The sequence below is a fragment of the Symphalangus syndactylus genome, chromosome 11, assembly GCF_028878055.3.
Source record: "Symphalangus syndactylus isolate Jambi chromosome 11, NHGRI_mSymSyn1-v2.1_pri, whole genome shotgun sequence".
Lineage (NCBI taxonomy): Eukaryota > Metazoa > Chordata > Mammalia > Primates > Hylobatidae > Symphalangus > Symphalangus syndactylus.
The window spans coordinates 110204843-110226591 of NC_072433.2; the positions used below are offsets into that span (position 1 = coordinate 110204843).

General features: G+C 40.5%; 1 protein-coding gene across 2 annotated transcripts in view; it reads left to right on the forward strand.

The window, feature by feature from the left end:
* PRDM6 (PR/SET domain 6) overlaps positions 1–21749 on the forward strand; it is a 100269-nt gene that overhangs the window by 55181 nt on the left and 23339 nt on the right. Inside the window, exons 4-5 of one of the 2 annotated variants that reach the window (XM_055298606.2) lie at positions 13011–13138; positions 16647–16771. The exons of the other annotated variant lie outside the window; for it this stretch is intronic. Of the exons in view, the coding sequence (XP_055154581.1) occupies positions 13011–13138; positions 16647–16771 (253 nt within the window). The remainder of the gene's footprint in view (positions 1–13010; positions 13139–16646; positions 16772–21749) is intronic. 2 annotated transcript variants of the gene reach the window in all.

The following is a 21749-nucleotide window of genomic DNA, read 5'->3' on the forward strand; positions in this document are numbered from 1 at the left end:
TTCTTCCCAGAAGGTTACTCATATGCACACACACCATTTTCTTGTGGTTTCAAGGTGTTTGTAGCCCTGCCTGAAGCTTCTCTATAGACCCCGCCATAAGAGATTTCATCCGTTATTTCCTTTCAGCCCACAGATGCTTCCTGTGGAAAGAAGGGAATCAATCCCACGTCCTGTCTAGAATTTAGGAAGCCTACAGGTTATAACAATGTATAACTAGGTGCCTTCTTTTCTTTGGGGACTGATGTGAGCCATAACCTCTGCAAAACAAAGGATCAGCAAACCTTGTGTCCCAGACATTCAGGTTGACGGGATCTCTTGGTTAGATTTCCTGGGAACCAAACCTTACGACGCAGATGCCCATCCAGAAACACAGGGCGTCTCTCTGGGAGACAGCATGGTGTCCCAGTGCTGGCTGCACACTTGCCAGCCTCCCACCCAGCTGTGTGAAAAGAGCTTTATTAGCCAGTCCAAACCGGGCCTGTTTGGAGGCCTGGGCCACTTCCATTTTCTGAGGCTCTTGATATATTGAAAAATGAAAAAAATGCCAAAATAGGGTTACAAAAACAGTGGTATACTTTAAATGTTTACCTTTAACAACTTAATGCTTTTAATACGAGAAACATAGAACTGTGCTATTCATAAGTTAATTACAGGATTTATAAAAATGTCAATTTATGGTTTGCTACAGGCAGTGTGGTCCAGTCATGGGACCCAATTTAGAGTTGTGCAAAGAAGGCCTCCTTCTTTCAATCCTGTCAGTCTATCTCTATGATTGTATGCATAACCTCATCTGGAAATGGCTTCAAAGGTCTAAATTTGAGGCTCTTTATGAAAGTGGGGCTGAGTGGCCCTGCTAGCACCCCCTGGAGAGGACTTGCAGAAAGCTCTTCTGAGGAGGAGCTGGGGTTGCCCTTGTCACCAGAATCCCTTGCCTTCTCCTTTGAGTCTCACCCTCCTCAGGGAGCCTGTGCTCCTGTACTAGGACTGCAGCAGCATGATGGGCAGCTCCCCTAGAGCTCTGTGAGGACTAATACAGCCATCTATGCAATGGGAAGGATCCTGGGAATGGCCATCTGCTCTTCCCCATAATGGATGACTTCAGCCCTTACTACACATTTTCGAATTCCTTTAAAAGGTCATTGCCCCCTTTCAAACTTCACTTAAGGATAAAGCTCAAAATGCAAATATTCTTTTCAAGAGTAGCTCCTTGACCCACCTTCACAACTAGGTATAAGTTACAGCTACCAGGATCCTTATGAGAGGAGAACTGGGGCCTGAAGAGAAGCACTGAGGCCTGAATGGGGTGGGGGGATGGTTTGAGGAGTCAGTGAAAGGGAAGACTAGGGATGGTAACAGTAGTCCTCAGCGTGGGACAGTTTTAGGGATTGGAATGGGAGGAGGACCAACACTTGGAGAGAGAGGTACATGCTAGGCCTCTCCATTGGGTGAAGTCGTTATCCTGTTGCTTTGTAGCAGCCTCAACTCTGCAGAGACTTTTGGACATTTTTAAAGGAAATGTTCATTTTGACCATTGAGGCAAGGCATACTTTGGAAAGCAACATTGTATCCCATAAAATTCTCCCAGGGCATACTCAACTCTGCCTTAGCTGTTTTGGCTCACTCACAGAGCAGAGAGACATGGCCCAGCCCTTAATGCTTGGGTACCTGGCAGGCGTCGTGTCCTTTTTTCTATATCCACCTGACTGTCCATCTCTTCATCCAGCTACCCATCCGAACAGACATCCATCCAAACAACCAACCAACTGACAGATATTCCCAACACAAGGCACTATATGCCAAGCACCATGCTAATGCCTAGGGATACCATGGCAAACAAGACAGATTTTATCCTTGCCCTCATTGAGGTTATATCCTTGCATGCTTGTTTAATGCTGCCTTTTAAATCCCGCACTGGTTTAAATGATTAGCTTTGCCTCTCTTTAAGTTCTGATGTCCTTTTTGCAAAATTGTAATGGATTACCTTTTCCACACATAGGAATCCCATTCTAGACAACAAATATCCAAAGGTTGGATGGGAAAATCTACAGATTTGGTACCAGATAAGATATCTTATGATTTGTTTTACATGTCTCTCACCTATGGCACTGTAAATTACTCGAGGGCAGGGAGTGGGTCTTAGGTTTTTAATGCTCTGCACCAAGCACAGTGGCTTGTGCACAGTAGCTGCTTACTAAATTTTTGTTGAAAGAATGCTGTCTGGGAAGTCAGAGGTCTAAATTTGAGACTCACCATTACTGTCATCACCCCCTACCCTTGGTGCCTCACCTCTTGGATCTTGATGGGGGAGGAAACCCATGGCAAGTAAATGTCTTTGATGTAGGCCAGTAGTGGCTCTTACATGCTCCCTTTCTTGAGCACCCTGAGTCTGAGGGGTGGCTTCATCTCTTCTGTTGTTGTCTGATCCAGGGCAGGACAGTGTAAACTGGGAACTGAGTGTATGCTCAGCACCGTCCCAGCGTGACATAAGGAATGTCTTCTCAGTTATTTAAGATCTGAAAATATGTTTTCTATCCTTGACAGACGGCCACTTTTCCCTTAATAAAGCATGTCTGACAATCACACTTTATTGGTGTGGTTAGGAAAAGAATGTCGTAGACTTAGGAAAACATAATAATTTAAAGAGTGACACATTTCAGCAAAGAAATAAAGCTGTTGCCTGCTCTGAAAAGAAGTAAAACCATAGGAAACCATTACTTCATTGGGACAAACATTCTGTGTCTTTAGAAAGTTCTCACTAAAAAAAAGCGGGTGAGCTCTAGGGCATGATGTGTGTCTACGCATATATAGAAGTAGTCTCTCTGATTTCCCACTTAATACTTTGTAAGCATTTAATACGATTGCTGTCTAACATAGCGGTTTGCACCTAGGCTTTGGTCCAAGCTGCTTCTTGGAAATCATATTTTTCAATAGCTACTAGGCTGAGGTGTAGTCAGTAACTGAGGTATAGTCAGGTTTCAGCAAGGTCTATTCGGTATTGTACCCACTAGACTATATAAACCAAAATTTCCACTACAATAAAGAGTTAAATAGTACTCCAAAAGATATGTTGCACGAGCCATATAGAGATTTCAAGTGTGCATCGCAGTGTGAGCATTAACTTAAATGTGTCATTTTATAATTCTCTAGCGCAGAACTATTTGGTGTACGATTGTATGTAACGTGCAAATCCCATCAGTTCACACTACTATTATTTGTAGGATTATTTTAACAAAATAATAGTTCCATTTCCTGTTTGGTATGAAACTAAGGCTTTATTTTTAAAAGTGGAGGAAGATGTTAATACAAATTTCTCTGTGGTTTGTTTTCCAAAATTGATACTTTCTCATATGTAGCATGTTGTTGTTGTTATTTCCAAAATCGATCTTTTGCTGACACGAGAAAGAATGCTGAGTAGCTCTTCACATTTGCTAGCCACAGTCTGAGATTATTTGCAAGGCAGGATTCTCTGATGCCGAGGTCTGAGGTCTAGTTTACTGATCCCCTTCCATCTCAGCAATAGTGTATATGAGAGAGAAGAGAGAGAAAAGCCAGAATAGGAGGGAAGCTGGAAACTGGTGCTTACTCGTTCATCTCAGGATATGGAGACAAACGTGGTAATAATGAAAGCTGCCCTTTGTTTACAATACACACAGTTTGTGGCAGCAATCTTTATAAGCCCCCAAATGGCACTTAATAAATAAAAGAAGATACAGGTTTTCTTGATTAGTTAGATATAAATGTTTACTCAAGCTTTCATGAGAGTTTTCTTTATTTTTACAGAGCTCTCTCTGCTCAAATGAACGCATGAACGAATGTCTATTTTTTAATGTGAACTCAGTATATATAAAATAAGTTTTCGCAGGATCCAAATTAATTTCATTTGTAAATATATTTGATAGATGTCAAGAATTCTTGTTGACTGCTTTAATTAAAGATAGATTTTTAAAGACTGGATTTAAGCAATTTTTTTTTTTATTATACTTTAGGGTTTTAGGGTACATGTGCACAATGTGCAGGTTTGTTACATATGTATCCATGTGCCATGTTGATTTCCTGCACCCATTAACTCGTCATTTAGCATTAGATGTATCTCCTAATGCTGTCCCTCCCCCCTCCCCCCACCCCACAACAGTCCCCGGAGCGTGATGTTCCCCTTCCTGTGTCCATGAGTTCTCATTGTTCAATTCCCACCTATGAGTGAGAACATGCGGTGTTTGGTTTTTTGTCCTGATTTAAGCAATTTTTAAATGGGTAGACTGTGTCAAAGAATTTTGCAGTCTGTGAAATACATTAACACTGATACTAAAAAGAGAGAGAGAGAGGAAAAAAAAAAAAAAACGAAAAAGAAACTGCTCCATGCAAATATTTCCGAGGTTGTTCTTAGCAATGTAGGGTTACCATTTTTTTCCTTTTTAGTGTTGATGTTGTGTGGACACTGGAGACAGTTGTGCACTGTGGATATTATTGCTGCAACGGAGAAGAAGGAAAAAGATAGGTTTGCAGCAGAGCCTGTGGATGGCACCAAGCCAGTGCCGTGAAAAATGGCAAACATGTCACAGCTAACAGCTGGATGCAGAAATATTTCTCTTTAATTTGGATGGATAAAATTTTTTTCACAGCAGGGCACTCTCAAAAGAGTACAACATCAAAGAGGGCGGGTCTCACCAGTCAGACATCAGCTGGCTCCAGGATGGAGCAAAATGAATGAACTGTCAGGACTTTTCCAGCATATATGCTTTTGCCAAGTGAAAAGTTAAAGGTTCAGTGGCTTGTTCAGATCACAGACAAAATCCTGATAATGGAAGCCTGATTCCCCAAAGTCTTCTTCTGATCAACAGACAGAGGATGCCTGAAGAAGACTCCAGATTGATGGATGGCAGGCTTCATATCGACGGCTGCCGCCGTCTTCAGAGATAAGTGGAATTCACCAAATGCTCAACAGTTCTCAGGAGTGCCTGAGTCTCCATGTCATAATCCTCAGAGTCACCGACTTTCCTCTGCTAACTTGACATTTAGCAGCAGCTGACCCACAGTGTGACCAAAATACCCATTTCCATTTCTTCACATGGCCGGCTCTCTGATGAAGGCTTTGCAAACACCACCACGGGTGTTTTACAGTTTATTGACACTTTTCAACTGTTTTTCTGATTACCATATTTCAGTCTTGACTTACTGTTAGTATTATCTGCAAACTCAACATAACCCTCTAATGATTTTCTAATATTTCTGGAACTTGATGAATGTGAATTGACAAAGTACAGTATATAGCTTTATATCAGCATTACTGAAAATACAGCAATGGTGTATATAACCATTACTCACTTATTTTATGGGGCATCTATCACTTGACCTTTGAAGCCATATTTTAGAATCTTGGCATTCGAGACATGCCAAAATATTCCAAACCAATGTGAGAGGAAAGGATTTCCTTATTAGAAACAATAACAAAATAAGTTAATTATAATGGGTGGAGGAGGGAGAAACTATTAAAATGAAAAAACATATAATATTGTATATCTGAGAAAAAATAAAAAGCTGAACACACATAATATGGGCACACTAGTCGGTGTTTAATGAAGAAGCTTTATTGTAAAATATGCATATTCACGGTCTTATGCATTGTCTTTTTTTTTTTTAATGTTGTTGGTCATTATGACACATTGCGATAAGCAGAAATGGGGATTTGTGTCTTTATCCATTGCATGGTTGCTGGTTGTTTACATTTTAATAACAGATTAAGTAATTCTCACTAAATTGACATTTTTTCTAAAAATAGAAATTTGATTGTTAAAGAACTTTATTAATCATTATGAATGTTTTTATGACCCTCATTTAGAGAATTTCAGTTAGTTTTAAAGGAAGAGCTCTACATTTCTCTCTGATAGGGCAAATAGGATGTGATGAAAAAAGCAATAACATGGTGGCCTATGATTCACATTTCCCAACTATATAACTGCGAGCAAATCATTTCATCTTTCTCAGCCCAAGGCTTATTACCTGTAAAACAGAATAATATTCTCAGCTTCCCTTGTAGGTCAGTTATACAAATAGATAAGCCTGTAAAAGTATTTTATAAACTCAAATGCCACACGAGTATGTATGACTTGGTCATTAACTGATGTTCTTTGCTTGTGTGAAGGTGGAGGCAGATGCTTTCACTTGTTTTGAAAGTTTTGTTTTGTGATCTTCCTTCTCAAGCCTTGATTTAGCTTTATTTGAAAGTTTAAAACCAGAAAGGTTAGTAGGCCACACTGTTGTGGTATTTGCTGTTTTCCTCTCTAGACTGGGGAGCAGTGCTGGATCTCTGTGGTTCTGAGGCTCCAGGCTGAAATCCACAAATGTCCCCTGCTCTGCATCCAGGTACATGTGACTGCACAGACAGCTCACCTACCTTGAACATATTGAGTGTTCATGCAGGAATATGGCACTGTAAGTTGGGGCTCCCTCTGGTAAAAAATGTCAGTGACTTCAGAGGTCAAGCAATCCTCTATGGTAAGTGATGTTCAGTGAGAGATATTGGGATATTGGGGTTCTGAAGCCACAGCTAATTAAAACTTTTGTAATAAATACTTGTTAATTTCAAGCATGCTCCAGAAATGTTCTCAAAGGTATAGTGGGTGCCTATGTCTTTTGCATGACAAGCGACACTGCAATGAACTAAAAACTGATTAACTTTAGGTAAGTGTGGAGTTGAAGAAATGCTTCCTTACCATTTTCTGGACAGTATTTACATTCATATACCATTTCTTATTTTGACAGTTTGCTTTATTTTAAAAATAGATTCATCTGGGAGATAAAATATAAACTATTAATACTTCAACTGTTTTACTCCTGTATTCCCTTGATGTCATTCCAAATCTTTTTCTTCTTTCTCCTTTCTTTTTCAACAAAAGTTGATTTCCTGGTGTGTACAAAACCCTGTGTGAAGTACCTATCAGTAAATTAAAAAATGATTAAAATGCATTCCTGCCCTCAATGAGTTTATGCTCTGGTAACCTTAGAAATAGTTTATTTGCATATGCTGCACATAATATATTGTGGCCCGTGTCTGTGAGCAAGTTAGTAGATTATGTCTAGGCTGACGTTTCTTGTCTAATAATAGTGTTGGTCTAAGGCTGGCTATGTTCTTTGAGCTCTTACTAGATGTCGAGCATTGTTTTAAGTCCTTTGCATATACTCACTTATTTGGTTTTTATATCAGCTCTTTGAGGTAGGGATTATCATTAGCACCATTTTTTTTTTTTCTCAGAAAAAGAAAGTCTCAGTTTCCTTAAGAGGTTAAATAACTGACCAAAATCACATCACCACAATTGTAACCCACATGCATTGAAACTGACGCCCACATGCAAGCTCTTAACCTCTGTGCTCTACACCCTACAGTCGCGCCTAACCATAGTGGTTTATATTGTGTGTTTTCACTGAGAATACTTAAGAAGGTCTCCTTTAACAACCACTGTTCACCTTTTAAAAATCTTTTATTTAGCAATTAAAGTATTCGGGTTACTAATTTTTCATAGTCAAAACAGCCAAGAATCATTTTTTTGAGTAAATGGTTGTAGAGCTGTCTTATGGACTGCAAAATACTGGGCCTCTACCTCCTGACACACAAAGGAATTGTGTAGTAAAACATATTTATCTTTGTTGGCAAACAGTATGCTTTCTTAAATTTCTGATACACTTGACTATTGGAACCCCAATTTTCTGAATTTTACAGAAAGATGGAACTGTGTAAAGGCACTGTGTAAATAGGTAGAGGATATCTGAGAAACCGTGTCTTTTTATCTGGTCTTCCCTGGATACTCCATGAGCTGTGAAAGGATTTTAAACAGCGCTGGGTTCACAGGTCTAAACTGGAAATCTCCAACGACCTTTTCTGGGCCCTTTTTGTGGTAATTGTTTATTCCATTTTAAGTCATCATATGAAATTCACCTTTGTATTTCATAGAGTTGAAAGAGATTGGCTTCAAAAAGAATATAATATTTTTTAATCCTAGTTGTTAATATTTAGAATCAAGGTTTAATTGCATTTAGCGGTAATTTCTTCTTAAGCTTTGAGTAAAATCCAATATCTTTAAGAAGATACAGAATTATTGTGAGAATTCAATTACTTTGGCATGCATTGCGTTCCTCCTATGTGGTGGTCCCTGTGTTAGATGTATGGGCATAAAATATGCTTCCTCACTTCAGCTGCTTGGCGAAAACTGAAGGAGGCTGGCACTTTAACACACAACCAAATGCCAGTGTCTGGAGCCTTGGCACAGGGATATGCCAGGGTTGGGAACATGGGAGAGGGCATCTGAAGTGTCTCCTTACCCCCTGAAAACTGGCTAATCCCTTTTTTTTTTTTTTTTTGAGACAGAGTCTTGCTGTCGCCGAGGCTGGAGTGCAGTGGCATGATCTCGGCTCACTGCAGGCTCCGCCCCCCCGGGGTTCACGCCATTCTCCTGCCTCAGCCTCCCGAGTAGCTGGGACTACAGGCGCCCGCCACCACACCCGGCTAATTTTTTTTTGTATTTTTAGTAGAGAAGGGATTTCACTGTGTTAGCCAGGATGGTCTCGATCTCCTGACCTCGTGCTAATCCCTTTTATATGAAACCTTCGGATCCCGCTTCCCCCTCCCCATGCTGAAATCCAAAGAACCCGTTCAGGGAGGAACATATTCATGATTAAGTTGTAATTCAAGTTCCTTTTGTCTGAGGTCATTGGCTCTCCTCAGGATATTTACAGGACTGAATGAGGTGAGGAAGGCCTCAGCACCCTCCCAGATGGGGAGGCAGAGAAGTGGAGAGAAGGTGAGAAGGCCCGGAGATGAGGTCTGGTTCTGTCATGGACTAGTCGTCTCACTTTGCTTAAACTACTAACTTTTGTAGACGCCATTTCCTTCTGTATAAATGGACGGGGTTGGAACAGATGGACTCTGAGGTCCCTTCCAAATCTGAGTTTCCTGGGCTCTAAATTTAGCCACAGTGCTCAGCATTCTAGCAGAAGAGTTGGTGACTGAGTTCTTCATCGAGGCCTTATCTACTGGAGGAAACGTGCTGCCTGTGCTTTTTCACACAGGGTCCCCCAGCTCACCTTGGGCCCCCAAAGGTGTCCTGGGAACTGTCTCAGAGAATCATGGTGGGGTTAGTTGTGCTGGTGAGGTGCTCCCATCAACCCCTCATTTTTCAACCAGGGCAACTTTCATCTGTTTTTATAGTGGAATTACATTTAAGACTTCCTTGAATTAAAGGGGATCCTTCACTTAAAAAGGTCTTTTAAAGCCTGTGCTGGTAAAAATGAAGGGAAATTAAAAACAAAAACAAAAAACTCTGCACTCCCCTTCACTGGAAAACTACAGGACAGAAAGCTTGGATCTTGGGTCAGATGATGGCATCTGGGAAGCACAGGAGTGATGAATGTTTGCAGTGTTTCTAGGCTGTCACTTCAAACAGTTTTCTTTGAAAGTGCCCCCAGCTGTAATAGACTGATTTTCAGTGGTGGCAGGAATTCCCTTACAGCTGGGCTTACAAATGTAAATGTCGAATGAGGCCAAGCAGGTAAGTAAATTAGTGAAGTAAGGACCCATCTTTTGATTTTCCAGAAGTTAGAAATCTCAACTAGATAAAATTAAAAAAAATTTTAAACATTGTGCAGGAAAATCAAGGTTGGTCTATTGCTTGAATTTAGCCTGAGAGCCACTAGTTTGCAAAGGAGAAACACTTTGCTCAGAGCCACCAATACACACAGTTCCTATCATTTGGAAGGTGGTATTATGCTTATGTTAAAATGAGCTTAGATCAGTCACTGGCTTACACCATTTCTATGATTATTGTTGTTATCGTAGGCTGGCAGCCTTGGTAAATGACAAAGCAGTGGACAAGCCACTCACAGCCAGTTGTTGTAACATGCAATCCTGGTGCATATTTTACTCCTGCTGCTCTCATTTAAAGCTAGATTTTGTGCAAGGAAAATAAGAGCATGGGAGAGAGTGGCACTTCCTAATATCCAGGATCACAATACAACTCCTTTCTTGTGGTAGCTTTTGGTTAATGCCATGCATGATTTGTAATGAGTGAGAAATTGTGTGATCATTATTTCAACCATATGTGTAATGTCCCAATAAATAGAATTAGATTCAATACTGTTAAAATTCCCTTAAAAAGGTAAGAATTAGGTCTCCCTTTTTCTTATATTTCCACTCCTATTGATAAAGGAGAAAGAACATACCAAAAGCAATGATTTGAAAATAGCAGCAACAACAATCACAAAAGAAATCAGAGGCTGATAGTATAGTGATATGTATTACAAATATTTTCCCAAGAGGATAACAGATAGTTTTTAACATTAGGTAACATAGCTTCTCTGTTTTAACAATGTATGCAAAAACTGAACTACAAAAAAAAAAAAAAAGGGCTAGATTTTCTTTTCATTTATTTTTCTCTCTGATGTTTTTTAAATTAGTTAAGATGCTCTTGCTATACTTTAGGTGAGAAAAAAAATCTCATTTGGGCTAAAATGGTTGACAGTGGAGAGAATGACATAAATGCACTTGAAAAGTACGTAGAAGGCAAATTCAACTGGGTTTGATGATGGCTAGGCTCTGGGGGCTGAGGGAGAAAGCAGTATCAAGGTTGAATGAGTTTGTTCAACTCTGGGTATGTAGTTATGGGGTTTAAGTAGGTGCATGGGATTTGCGTCACAGTTTCATGTGAAATATTATAATATTAGTATTAGCTCAAGCCAGGAAAGCCAAACCTCATGCCATGTGCTACATTGTGTGATATTCGGGAAAAGCCTGACAAATAGCCTTTTACTTTTCCTCAAGGCAAGTAGCAGTTTACATCAGGCAGGCAAAAATTGTAGATTTCCTTGTAGTCACAATATACTTAGTTAAGATTATTGCTGAAACAAGAGTGTAGGGGGAAACACTTTTCATACTAATTTTCAAGGTGGACTGGTTAGTGGCTGGTGATCAAATAAGCCAACAGTTAAGATAGCCCCCAATAGTTAGAAATGTTGGAGGATTTTACTTGCTGTTGAAGATAGTGGCTTGATGCACAAAGAAGGATTGTTGTGTGCACTTCTCAAAATGCTTCATAATAATTTTCACCAGCAGTCCCTATGGAAGGTTTATTCTTGAGGGAAGGGAAGGTAGGGGGGTGGGTCATCAACATTTCTTACTCCATTAAAGATTAACAGTGGCATTAAGGGACACAAATGGCTTTGGTCAGTGTTGCAATTTTGAAGAAACTGGTTCAGATGACAGCGTCAGAGCTGAAATTTTTAATCTTAACTAGTTTTTCTAAAAAACAAAAACAAAACCCCGCAACAACAAAACCAGTAACAACTACAGTGTAATCAATCCTAAATATGTTGTCTATCATTAGATTGCTCATGTAGCAGATGTAGCCACCCCATGCAATGTTTCCATTTTTTGCCATTATCCAATTTAAAGAAGTCATTAGCCTTAAATAAATACAATCCAAGAGTCTCTTCAGTCTTCGCAAGCTAAATTGATTATCAGCTGTGATCACTCTGGTGTGTTTACCCAGTCATAACTTCTCAATTGTTTTTAACAGATTAATGTTTGTCTTTCATTGTGGGGTTAGTGGAAAGGTTGGGGTTGGAGAGGAATGAGTTCAAGAAAAGCAAAAAATAAAATAAAATAAAATAAATAAAGTAAAAAAAACTCAGCTGTTTTTAAATGACTAGTGATAGTAAAAAGAAACTGTCATCACTAAGCCCGTTTGCACCCCCTCCCCCAGAATAGAACTGCTGAGCTAAACTAATATGAATGGCCATACTAATTTTGGAGCCTAAATGCAACCAGTGAGGCTCTCTCTAACACTTATTTTCCATGCTTATTTGAGAAGGAAAAGTGGAAGGGCTGACTAGCAAGAGTCAGAGACATGATTTGTCAGGATGCTCTGGAGAAGTAGCTACCAGAAGAAGGATCCCATTGCTGATTTTATCTGAAAAGGTGCAGTGCATGATGGTCCTTCTGAGAACCATACCCTTAGGAAACTTTTTTAACTGTCCCTGCTTCCTCGATGGCCCCAGGACTGGGAGTGACTTTCTAAAATTGCTGTGGATACATGACCTCCTCATCTCCCACTCCTCTAGATACCATGTCCCCCTAAGTGCCCTGGATCTGAAGTCGTTTCTGGAAAGGCAAGCTGTTGCCTCTGCTGTTGGCACTGACTCTGTGTTTGCTTGGTTCCCTAGTTGCTTTCACAAGACTTTTTGTCCCATGCTTATTGAGTAGTTTGAAGCGGATTTCATTTTCTCAAATGCTATCTTGAAAGGAAATCTGCTTGAATTGATGTGAGGCAGTAACAATTAGACAACTCAGTTAAGAAATGTAGGATTCGTAGGAGACAGTCATTTTTTTCTTTCCTTTTTTGAGGGTCTCTCTCTCTTTTTTTTTTTTAATGACTCCTCTCCTACTAGTTTCAGGTCCTGAAAACAGAAGCCCTACATCTTCTTTGAGGTGAGAGTCCATTTATTTCACCCAAATCAGAGTCTGTTTTGCCAGTTCTTTACGGCTCCATAACTCTCCAACTGCCTTCTGCTAGGTGTCGCCCAGCCTGCTGAACAGACAGTTACTGCCTCCCGAATGCCTCTGGGCAGTGGTGTGTTTGAGACTGGGGGGCCTCGAATGTGGATGTTACAACAATGTCAGCGCAGCCTCTCCTTTCAGCTTGCTTTGTTTATCCAGCAGCTCATTACTTAAGACTAGCCTGTCAAAATCAGTTAAATATTCTCTGGGAAATATGGTCACATCCGTGAGATACCACAAATATGTTTAATACAGAGAAGATTGGCTTGATAAGAAAAACATGATCGACTTGCATCATCAAAACATATTTTCCTGTTATTCCGGTTGAGTGTCCACAAGCATCAATAAGCACTAGCAAACCTAAGGGCAATAAATTTCTGCAGCTGACACATAAAGACACCAAGGGAAGCAGGGAAAATGATTGCTGATGATTCGTTCTAACTACTTGACCTTCTGACCTCTTCTCCAGATATATGACCAGGATGGGACACTACAGCACTTTATTGATGGTGGGGAACCTAGTAAGTCGAGCTGGATGAGGTATATCCGATGTGCAAGGCACTGCGGAGAACAGAATCTAACAGTAGTTCAGTACAGGTAAAGTATATCTTGATTTACCACCTACAGAGCTGAAGCCATTTGGCTTGCATATACAAATTCAGGCTTGCCGCTGGTGGGTAAAAAAATCCTGCAGAACTCTGCAAGGACTGGCAGACATTTTTTTTTTTTTTCTTTTTTGCTAGGTTTCTGAAACCTCCTTAGTTCCTATGACAGTAAGAGCATTCATGAACATTTAGGATTAAAAGTGCTAGTAGATGGCCTCCTTCACTCTGTGCACATGGTGAAGTTACTCCCACATCATTAGAACTTCTAGAATGGTCTGAATGAGCCCAGCAAACCCACTGACTTGGGGTGCTTTTCCCAAGCAGACGTATTCACACAGATAAGTAGAAGGCCAGAGATTCAGCCTCAGGTCTCTTGCTTTCAGTCTCCTTCATGCTGTCTCCTTTGACGAATAGCTTTATTTGCACAATAGCGTGGGAAACCAAGAACTCTCTACCTTCCCAAGGATACCTTTCCAAAACCGTTAGACTTAGTGGCAGTGACAGAGACAGGGTAACTCTCCTGCTCCCTCTAAAGGTGGCAGTGGGTTTGGCCCTTTGATGATTCAGGATTCGTTTCAGTTGATGAGGCAGTTTCCGGGCATAGAGAAGCCCCTGGTTTCCTGAAAGGTGTAGGCAAAACCCAGAGGATAACAAAGGCAGGGTGGAGCCATTCCCATTTCCCGTAGGGGGGTCCACATAGGGAGGCCTCTGGGGAGCTGAAAAGCAGGGTGGATTCCCTGGACGCTCAGCCGGTTCTTCTCAGTGCACCTGCTGGTGAAGCATTTCCACTTAGTGCTAAGGAAGGCTGGAGTGGAGACGAGAAGGCAAAAACAAATCAAATAGGAAAAAAGCGCCACCACTAAGCCTTCTTTTCTCAAAATCCCTCGAAAACGTGTGCTGTATAAATATATGACCTCAGTTATAAACAGCCGTGTTCCCTTTAGAATCAGAAGCAACTGTTTAGCTTTATTAGGCACCACAGACACATCAAAGCAGAGGGCTCTGTGCTCAGCAACTTGGAGTCCTGCCTATGGCTATTTATTTTCTTTTCCTTTTTTTTTTTAAACGAAGCTTAAGTTTTTTCTTTTTAACTTTCTTCCTCTTGTTGGTTAAAGGCTGCACAAATTTGGCTTGCTCTCTGAGGTCTTCAATTAAAAAAAATTTGGGCAGTATGTGACTCACCGCCTTGGTTTTCAGTGCAGTTTTATTTCATTAAGTAACGGTTTAAATGAAGTAGCACAAGACAGTATTTCATTACATTGCTGTATGTGGGCTTTATTCACCTTTATTACAGCTGCATTTCTGTTGTGAGGTTTTTTATAAAACTCTGAGCTAGAAAATTAGTGAAGATTGTGCTTGTCCATTTAGTAAGAGATAGTTTGGTTCTGTAATGGGTACCCAGGGAGCTATTGAGGCAAATTCTGAATTTGGGAAAACAAGAACCCCCTAAGAGGAAGGTGGGCATGGGTAAGTCATTGCCTGTCTGTCAATATTAAGTGGGCTTTTTACAACTCCTCCTTTCATGATGGCGCTTACACTATGAGCTCTCTCTGCTGATCTGTTTTTGGTTATTTCAGATCTTTACAAAATGAAATACAAAAACACAATTTTAAAAACTGGCATTCATCACCAGTGACCATGTCCAAGAGTAAGAAAATAGAAAAGTTGGACCCTGAAGAGCCAGGCTAATTTTTATTGTACATGAATGTCCTCTTCACAAAAAGTCAGCTGGTTTAAATTCATTCTGTTATGATTTGTAATATCTAAATGGAATTTTCTTCAAAGCGCCCTTGATTGATTGACCCTTAGCTGAACGTTTTGTTTTTATTTTGAGGCTGACAATAATGTTTGTTGGCATGTGTTCCACTTCAACTGCGTTGGGACGCCATGAAGCTATCTTTATGAGTCATCCAACCACAATACTAAATACATGTCAGCAAAGGAAATATTATCTGAAAAGGGAAAAATCCCTTTGATGTGCTTCAACATGCAGAGATTTCTGCGAGTTTTGGAAGCTCTGCCCACTTGTAAGGAATGGTGTATGCTTACACATTTTTTTCCCCCTTTCGGCCTACTCGGTGCCTCAGAAGACCACCCATTGCTCGAAAACAGTTCTGCTCTTTCAGCAGCAAAGTGTGTCATTTGGTTTTAGCACATTCATTTGCTGGGCGCAGTGTTTATATTAAGGGAAGCCAAACCGAGAGATGAAATGTTGCAAGGGTGAAGTACAAAGTAGACTCAATTTTTCTCAAGTTAGGAGATGCCAGTGATTTATAGCTCAGCTCCAATTTTGATTTTTTTATGTAGCAGTGGAAAGAATTAATAAAATGCACAGCTCTTGGAGATGCAGAGGGAGGAAGGGTAGCAAGAGCTAGGCAACTGGCTGGAGTTTTTGTAAGATATTCATAGAATGTTGGGGAAAACATTCTGCTTAGCTAGCAGTGCCCTCGTGAGACAGAATGGCAGCAAGTAAGGAAAATAACAAGATAAATGAAATTTTTGCAGCTGCAAGTAAAATATTGAGAATCTGCACTTTTTTATTGATCTTTATGATCCTATTGCCAAGAGCCACTTTGTGGTGACAAAATATGTTGACAAGTGCATATCTCACTGCCATGAAAAATGTGGAGAAGCTTTCGCCTTATGTCTGCAGTGTTATACAAGGAACAAATTGCCCTGCTACAGCCAATTCCTTACAGAAAGGAGAAATTTAAGGCCCACCAAGCCTACACACTTTTATCTTGAACTTGAGGTTCATATTTGTAGCAATTCTTCATTGAGAAAAACAGTCTCAGTCTCCTCACTCTTTTAATCCGTAGATTTTTTTTTTACAGTACCAAAGCTATTATAAAAAATGTTTATTTCTTGGTACCTTCACTGTATCATTTCAGAGTGTAATCTTTCAGCCAGAGTAAAGTGCTCCTCTTGTATTTATTGAATTTCCATCCATTTCACATAAGAGGGTTTTTCTCTTCTCCTGTATCAAACTTTAGAAGAAGAGCAGTGGAGAGGATTTTTATTTCCCTGAGTCCTTATATCACAAAGCTGCTTAATTTTATTATAAATTTTGGAACTCCCAATGCCAAGTTGCAACAATACATTTAATGCTTTTCCTTCATATAAGAAATCAATAGTATTTATATATGAGGTTGGGGCACCAGTGTCTTTGCAATTTTCCAGAGAGGGGATTTTCTCATTAGTGTGAGATGAAATTTTTTTTAATGAATTCTTCCTTTCTGATGTCTCCTGGGCTAAATTATCTGTCTCTTCAGCCAGTTCATTCTAGGGAGAGTCATTGTGGAAATAAACTGAATGCTGTTTATCATACTGAGTTACAGACTCTAATTGGTTGCTGGGGACAATCAGTTGGGTGTAAATTTATTACAAACAGAAACTGTTTAGATGGAGCTGAGCAGAACTTTTTTGGGGCAATAAAAATATGGATGGGGGCACATGAGTCCTATGCATTACTAAGCTGGGTTTTCTTTTGTTTTGAATAGGTCGAATATATTCTACCGAGCCTGTATAGATATCCCTAGGGGCACCGAGCTTCTGGTGTGGTACAATGACAGCTATACGTCTTTCTTTGGGATCCCCTTACAATGCATTGCCCAGGATGAAAACTGTAAGAATTTATTTTAGCTCTGAATTCACATTTCAATATACCTATTTCAAAGCTAACTTTTTAAGAGCTTTTTTTGAAACTCATGAAACGTGGTTCACTATAATAAGTAACACAAACATATACAACTCTGTTCCATTGTTTTCTTTTCCCTGCATGTCATCTGCTTTCTCTAGGGCATCTTAACCTGTATGGGCCAGTCCTTCACTTGTTAACAACTTCAAAGCCTTTGCCAGAATTTTAAATAATAGTTGAAGCAAGTTAAGTCAGCTGGTATTCACTGAGTACCTACTATGCGTCTGGTTCTATGCTTGCCACCTTAGGGATTACAAGAGCAGTGTAAGATTCACCTTCTGCTCTGAAGGGGTGTACAGTCTTGTGGGAGCCACACTGTATGCAAAAATGAAGTAATAAGAAAGCAGTGACATTTAATCAGGGGTAACACCCCTTTAGTTGATTGGGTGTGCTTCCTTCTACATAGTCATTTGCATGAGAAATAATATTTAAAATGGTAGATATGTGACTGAGGAATTTGTGTCTTTCTAAATTTTTTTGTCTAAAACCGTGTCTGGAAACATGTAATTTTCTCCTATCTTTATTATCGTGCCAACCATTATCTTTAAAAGAATTAACATCTAGGCAAATGTGAACTTGCAGCAACTTTCATGTAAACTTTATATTTCTGCTCTATCAGTTATTTGAAAAGTATTTTAAAATGATTTCCAGTATTTGGAACAGAATTAGGTTATTCTGATATGCTTCAGTGAGAAACACTGGTTTCAGTGATACTGTGTTTTCTTGTCACCAAATTGACTAATTTGTGAACTGATAATTTGATGTTATGCTACAAAAAGAAACAAAGATAACAGATATCTTTTGATAATGGATAAGAAACTTCATTTTGAAAAAAGTGTTTTTTTTTTCATTTTCTTCTCCACTTTCTAAGACATGCACTCACATACACAAAAACTACAATTTAAAAACGCTCATATTATGACTGATCAAAATGCTGATGGTCAGATATTTCTTTCCCATTTGTCTTTAATTTCTTTGTAAAAAGGAAAATCGTCAAAAAGCCTATTACTATCAACTTCCTTTTCTATTTTACCCTAGCCCCAAAACCAATCTCAAATCAAAAAATTAATCTTTGGACATATAGTACATTCCTCTATTTTGCAAGCTTCCACTGGAAAGTTTCTTTTCTGCAGCCATATTCCCGTTTGAGGGAGTTCCTGTTTTCATAGGAGAAAATCTCAGTGTTGGCCATGAGTATGCAGTGAGAGGCAAATGTAGACGTAGAAGCCACTGTGCTCTGCCTCAAACAGAATGGCTCCATGCCCCATGCCCCCAAAACTAGATCTTTATCTATGCACAGAAAGGCGTCAGCATCAGCCAGCCTCCCCATCTGCTAACATGGACTTGTCTGTAGGTTGGAACCTTGACGTAACCATCTAGAGTGTTTGATCCAAAAGGATTCTAGAAATCTCAGGAGATCCTCTGTTTCTTCTTTTACTACAACCTGCTACAGACTCTGAAGCTGTTGTTGTGGTGTGTGTGTGTTGAGGAATGTCTAGAGTAAACATATCAAGGCCAAATATTTATTCATTCATTGTTCAGATGTGTAAGGAACACCTACCATGAGCCAGTGTCTTTGCTGGGTGATGTAAATACAGCAGTGAACAAAATGGACAAGAATCCCTACCCTCATGGAGCTTACATTTTGATGGGGGGGAGACAGATTATCAACAGATATATAAGTGAATAAATAGTTGGTCAGATGGTGATAAGTGTTGTGGGCCAATAAAGCAGAAAAGGGGTAAAGAGGTGCCAGGAGTTGGGAGTTACAGTTTCAGAGAGTGAACGGGGTAACCTCCACTGGGAAGGTGGCCTTTGGGCAAAGACTTAAGATGGTGAAGGAACAAGCCATGTGTTAGTAGGTAGAAGAGCATTCCTGGCAGCCAGATAATTATAAGTCCCAAGATGGGAATGTTCCTGGCATGTTGGAAGAGCATCACAGAGGTCAGCATGGGTGCGGCTGAGTGAGTGAGGTGAAGAGGGATTAACTTAGATGTGGGTGCGTGCTAGGGCAGGGAAGACCTTGTAGGGCCCTGGAGACCATTGTCAGGACCCTGGCTCTAACTCTGTGTGAGCTGGGCAAAGGGGGCTGTTGTAGGGTTTTGAGAAAAAGAACGATTTGACTGAATTTTTTTCAGGAATAATCCCTGAGTGGAGACTGGACAGTAGACTGGACAGGGGGAAGAGCAGGGAATCCAGCTAGAGGTGCTTGCAGGAATCCAGGGGAGAGATGATGGTATTTTGGACTAGTATGGAAGTGGTGGAGGTGGTGAGAAGTAGTTGGATTCTGGATATGTTTTAAAAGTAAATCCAACAGCATTTTCTGACACATTGGATGCTGAGTGAGAAAGAGGAGTCAGGGATGACTTTGAGGCTTTTGGCCTGAGGAGCTGGAAGGATGGCATGACGACTTACTGAGCTCTGAGCCAGAAATGGAAACTGTGGAGTGACCACTTAGGAAATGCATTTCTTACCCTTGATCTGGATCTCTGGAGTGGGAGACTCATATCCACATGGTGCTTCCACCTGACAATGCTGTCACATGGACGGGAGGGATTGAGGGGTTGGAGTAGAGCATTTTTGGGTCTGTGTGCCATTCACAGCCACCTGACAATGGGTGTCTAAGAGCGTACCACTGGCCTTCAGATTTGGTGCCACCATGCCAAAAATGTACTTTCTGGAAAAAACATACCAGTTTGCTTTTCAGTTCTTCTTTCTGCTAGTGTCTAACCTGAGTGAAGCATTCTTGAGATTGATGATTAGAGTATTGAATAAACTCTACCAGGATATATGATATATCATTTAGCACCTGAAGTCCTTGAAAGAAAATTTGCAAAGCTACAACAGCTTGAAGTATTCTAGACTCAGTAGGGAAACTAAGTAGTCCTTTTGGGTTCCGTTCAGAGCTCTAAGTAAGGGTTGAGAAACGTTTAAAAGGAATTAAGCCATTGACTAAAGTGCTCAAGAGTAACAATCCCCTTTCCCCCAAGGGTATTATAGGAATTTTATTTCAGTTCCTGTCTCAGAGTCATATATCTGTCATGTGATTGGCCACCCAAGAAACCAGCAGAAGGCTTCATCAGATAGTGTGGGGGAGATATATGTCTTTGACTGCCTCTAAGATGGATTCTCATTCCATGTGATTCACTGGAAGACCTGGGAACACCTAAATGAGGATTCCTTCTTCTGTGCTAAGAAAATACTCTGTGATTTAAAGGCACAAATGTGTAAAAGGGCCTGGACAGATAATTTAACAGATAGCCTCCACAGCCCTGAGTAATTTAAATCATCTCCACTGGATTAGCAATTCCAAGACAATTTTTATCCCACTGAGCTAGCCACAAAATAAATTTGGTACCTAAAAAGAAGCTTCTTGAGATCAAAGACTTTTTCAATAAAATACCTCCACAGAGCCTCTTTATAGGGCTCTGCTCACAGTGAACAATGACGAAATGTGCACTGAATAAATACTGAGAATTTCTATTACCATTATTAGAAGGGATTAAATATTTCAGGCAGATTTTTTGTTGTTGTTAATGAAATTGATACCTGGACCAAGGCATTCAAGGAAAATATGATTTTACTTAGTGAGTAATATTAAGCACTTTCATTTATAAAAATATAACTTTCTTCCCATGGTTCTTTCAACATTGAAAGTACACATTTCCTATCGAGAGTGTGCGGTGGGTTTGGGTTCAGGACATGCCCCCTCCGCCGGCAGCCCCAAAGCAGGGCGGCCGTGGGTACACTCACTGCCCGGACAGCTCATTGAAAGCCGCCTTGACTCAGAGAAGACAGCAGTTCACACAGGCATATGGGTTCTGGAAGCAATTCCTATGTTATTTTCTTTTTAAAAAAGTCGTATTATAAATGTAATAGAGCTCCAAAGAGAGCGCCTTTCCATCCACTGTGGGCCTTTCAAAAGAGCCTGAAGGAACGCCTGTGTCGACAGATCGCATCCGCAAGAAGGAATGAGGTTCCCCAAAGCTTCCAGTGGGGGATTAGCTCCTGCAGAGTGTAAAGACCTTAGTGTATTCATATTCGTTTCAGAGGAAATTAAAAAAAATCCTGGGAATAAATGTTAAACAAGTCTTCCTGCTGCTTTTTCTGTCTCAGCATATGAAGCTGAGGTGGCAGAATGTGAACCTTGATGGCAACAGGGGAGTTGCTGCACTGGAGTAAACCCTGCTTGGAGGAGCCCTGCCTTTTTCCTTTGATTTTAAAGAGCAGAAAATAAAAAGGGGAACCTCTGCAGGGTGCCCCTCACCCCTACCGTTCCACCAACAGCGAGAAACTAGGTCAGAGTCAGGAAGGCCCTACTCAAGCCCTTAGTGGTGACCTTTAGAAGATTATGTAGAGTTCAGTACACAAGACCATCTGTGCAGGGCCCCAGGGGAAGCATTGTGATGGGTGCAAAAACCCAGGCCCTGTCCTGGAGGAGCTCAGTCTATAAGAGAACACATAAGCACATAACCACAATATCAAACACTGTGCAGATGCTGTGTGAGGTGGCCACAGCAGAGAGCTTGAGCTCGGGGCTGTCAGGTTCTCTTAAGTCATTCAGCTGGGAGGAGTCAAGGTTCCAGGCCACTTGTGTACAGTGCAAAGCTGGAGTTGGCTTAGAACCAGGAACCAAAAGATACTATCCTGTCCCTGAATAGGTAATAGAAAAATGCTGCCCTCAAGCCAGTAAGCTAAGGAACTGTCCATCTTGGGACCTCGGTGAAAACAAAGTCACACTCTAAAACCTAGCCCTAGCCGTAGGATGTTATGAGGCTTGATTTTGCACTACTTGCCAGCTATGGAAACCCTGAGCCAAGAAACTAATGTAAAAATTGGTCTAGAGCTGTTGAAACCTGTAGGTTCCTAGAAGAAGAAAGAAGTCACTCCTCAGGGATGCTTCTGA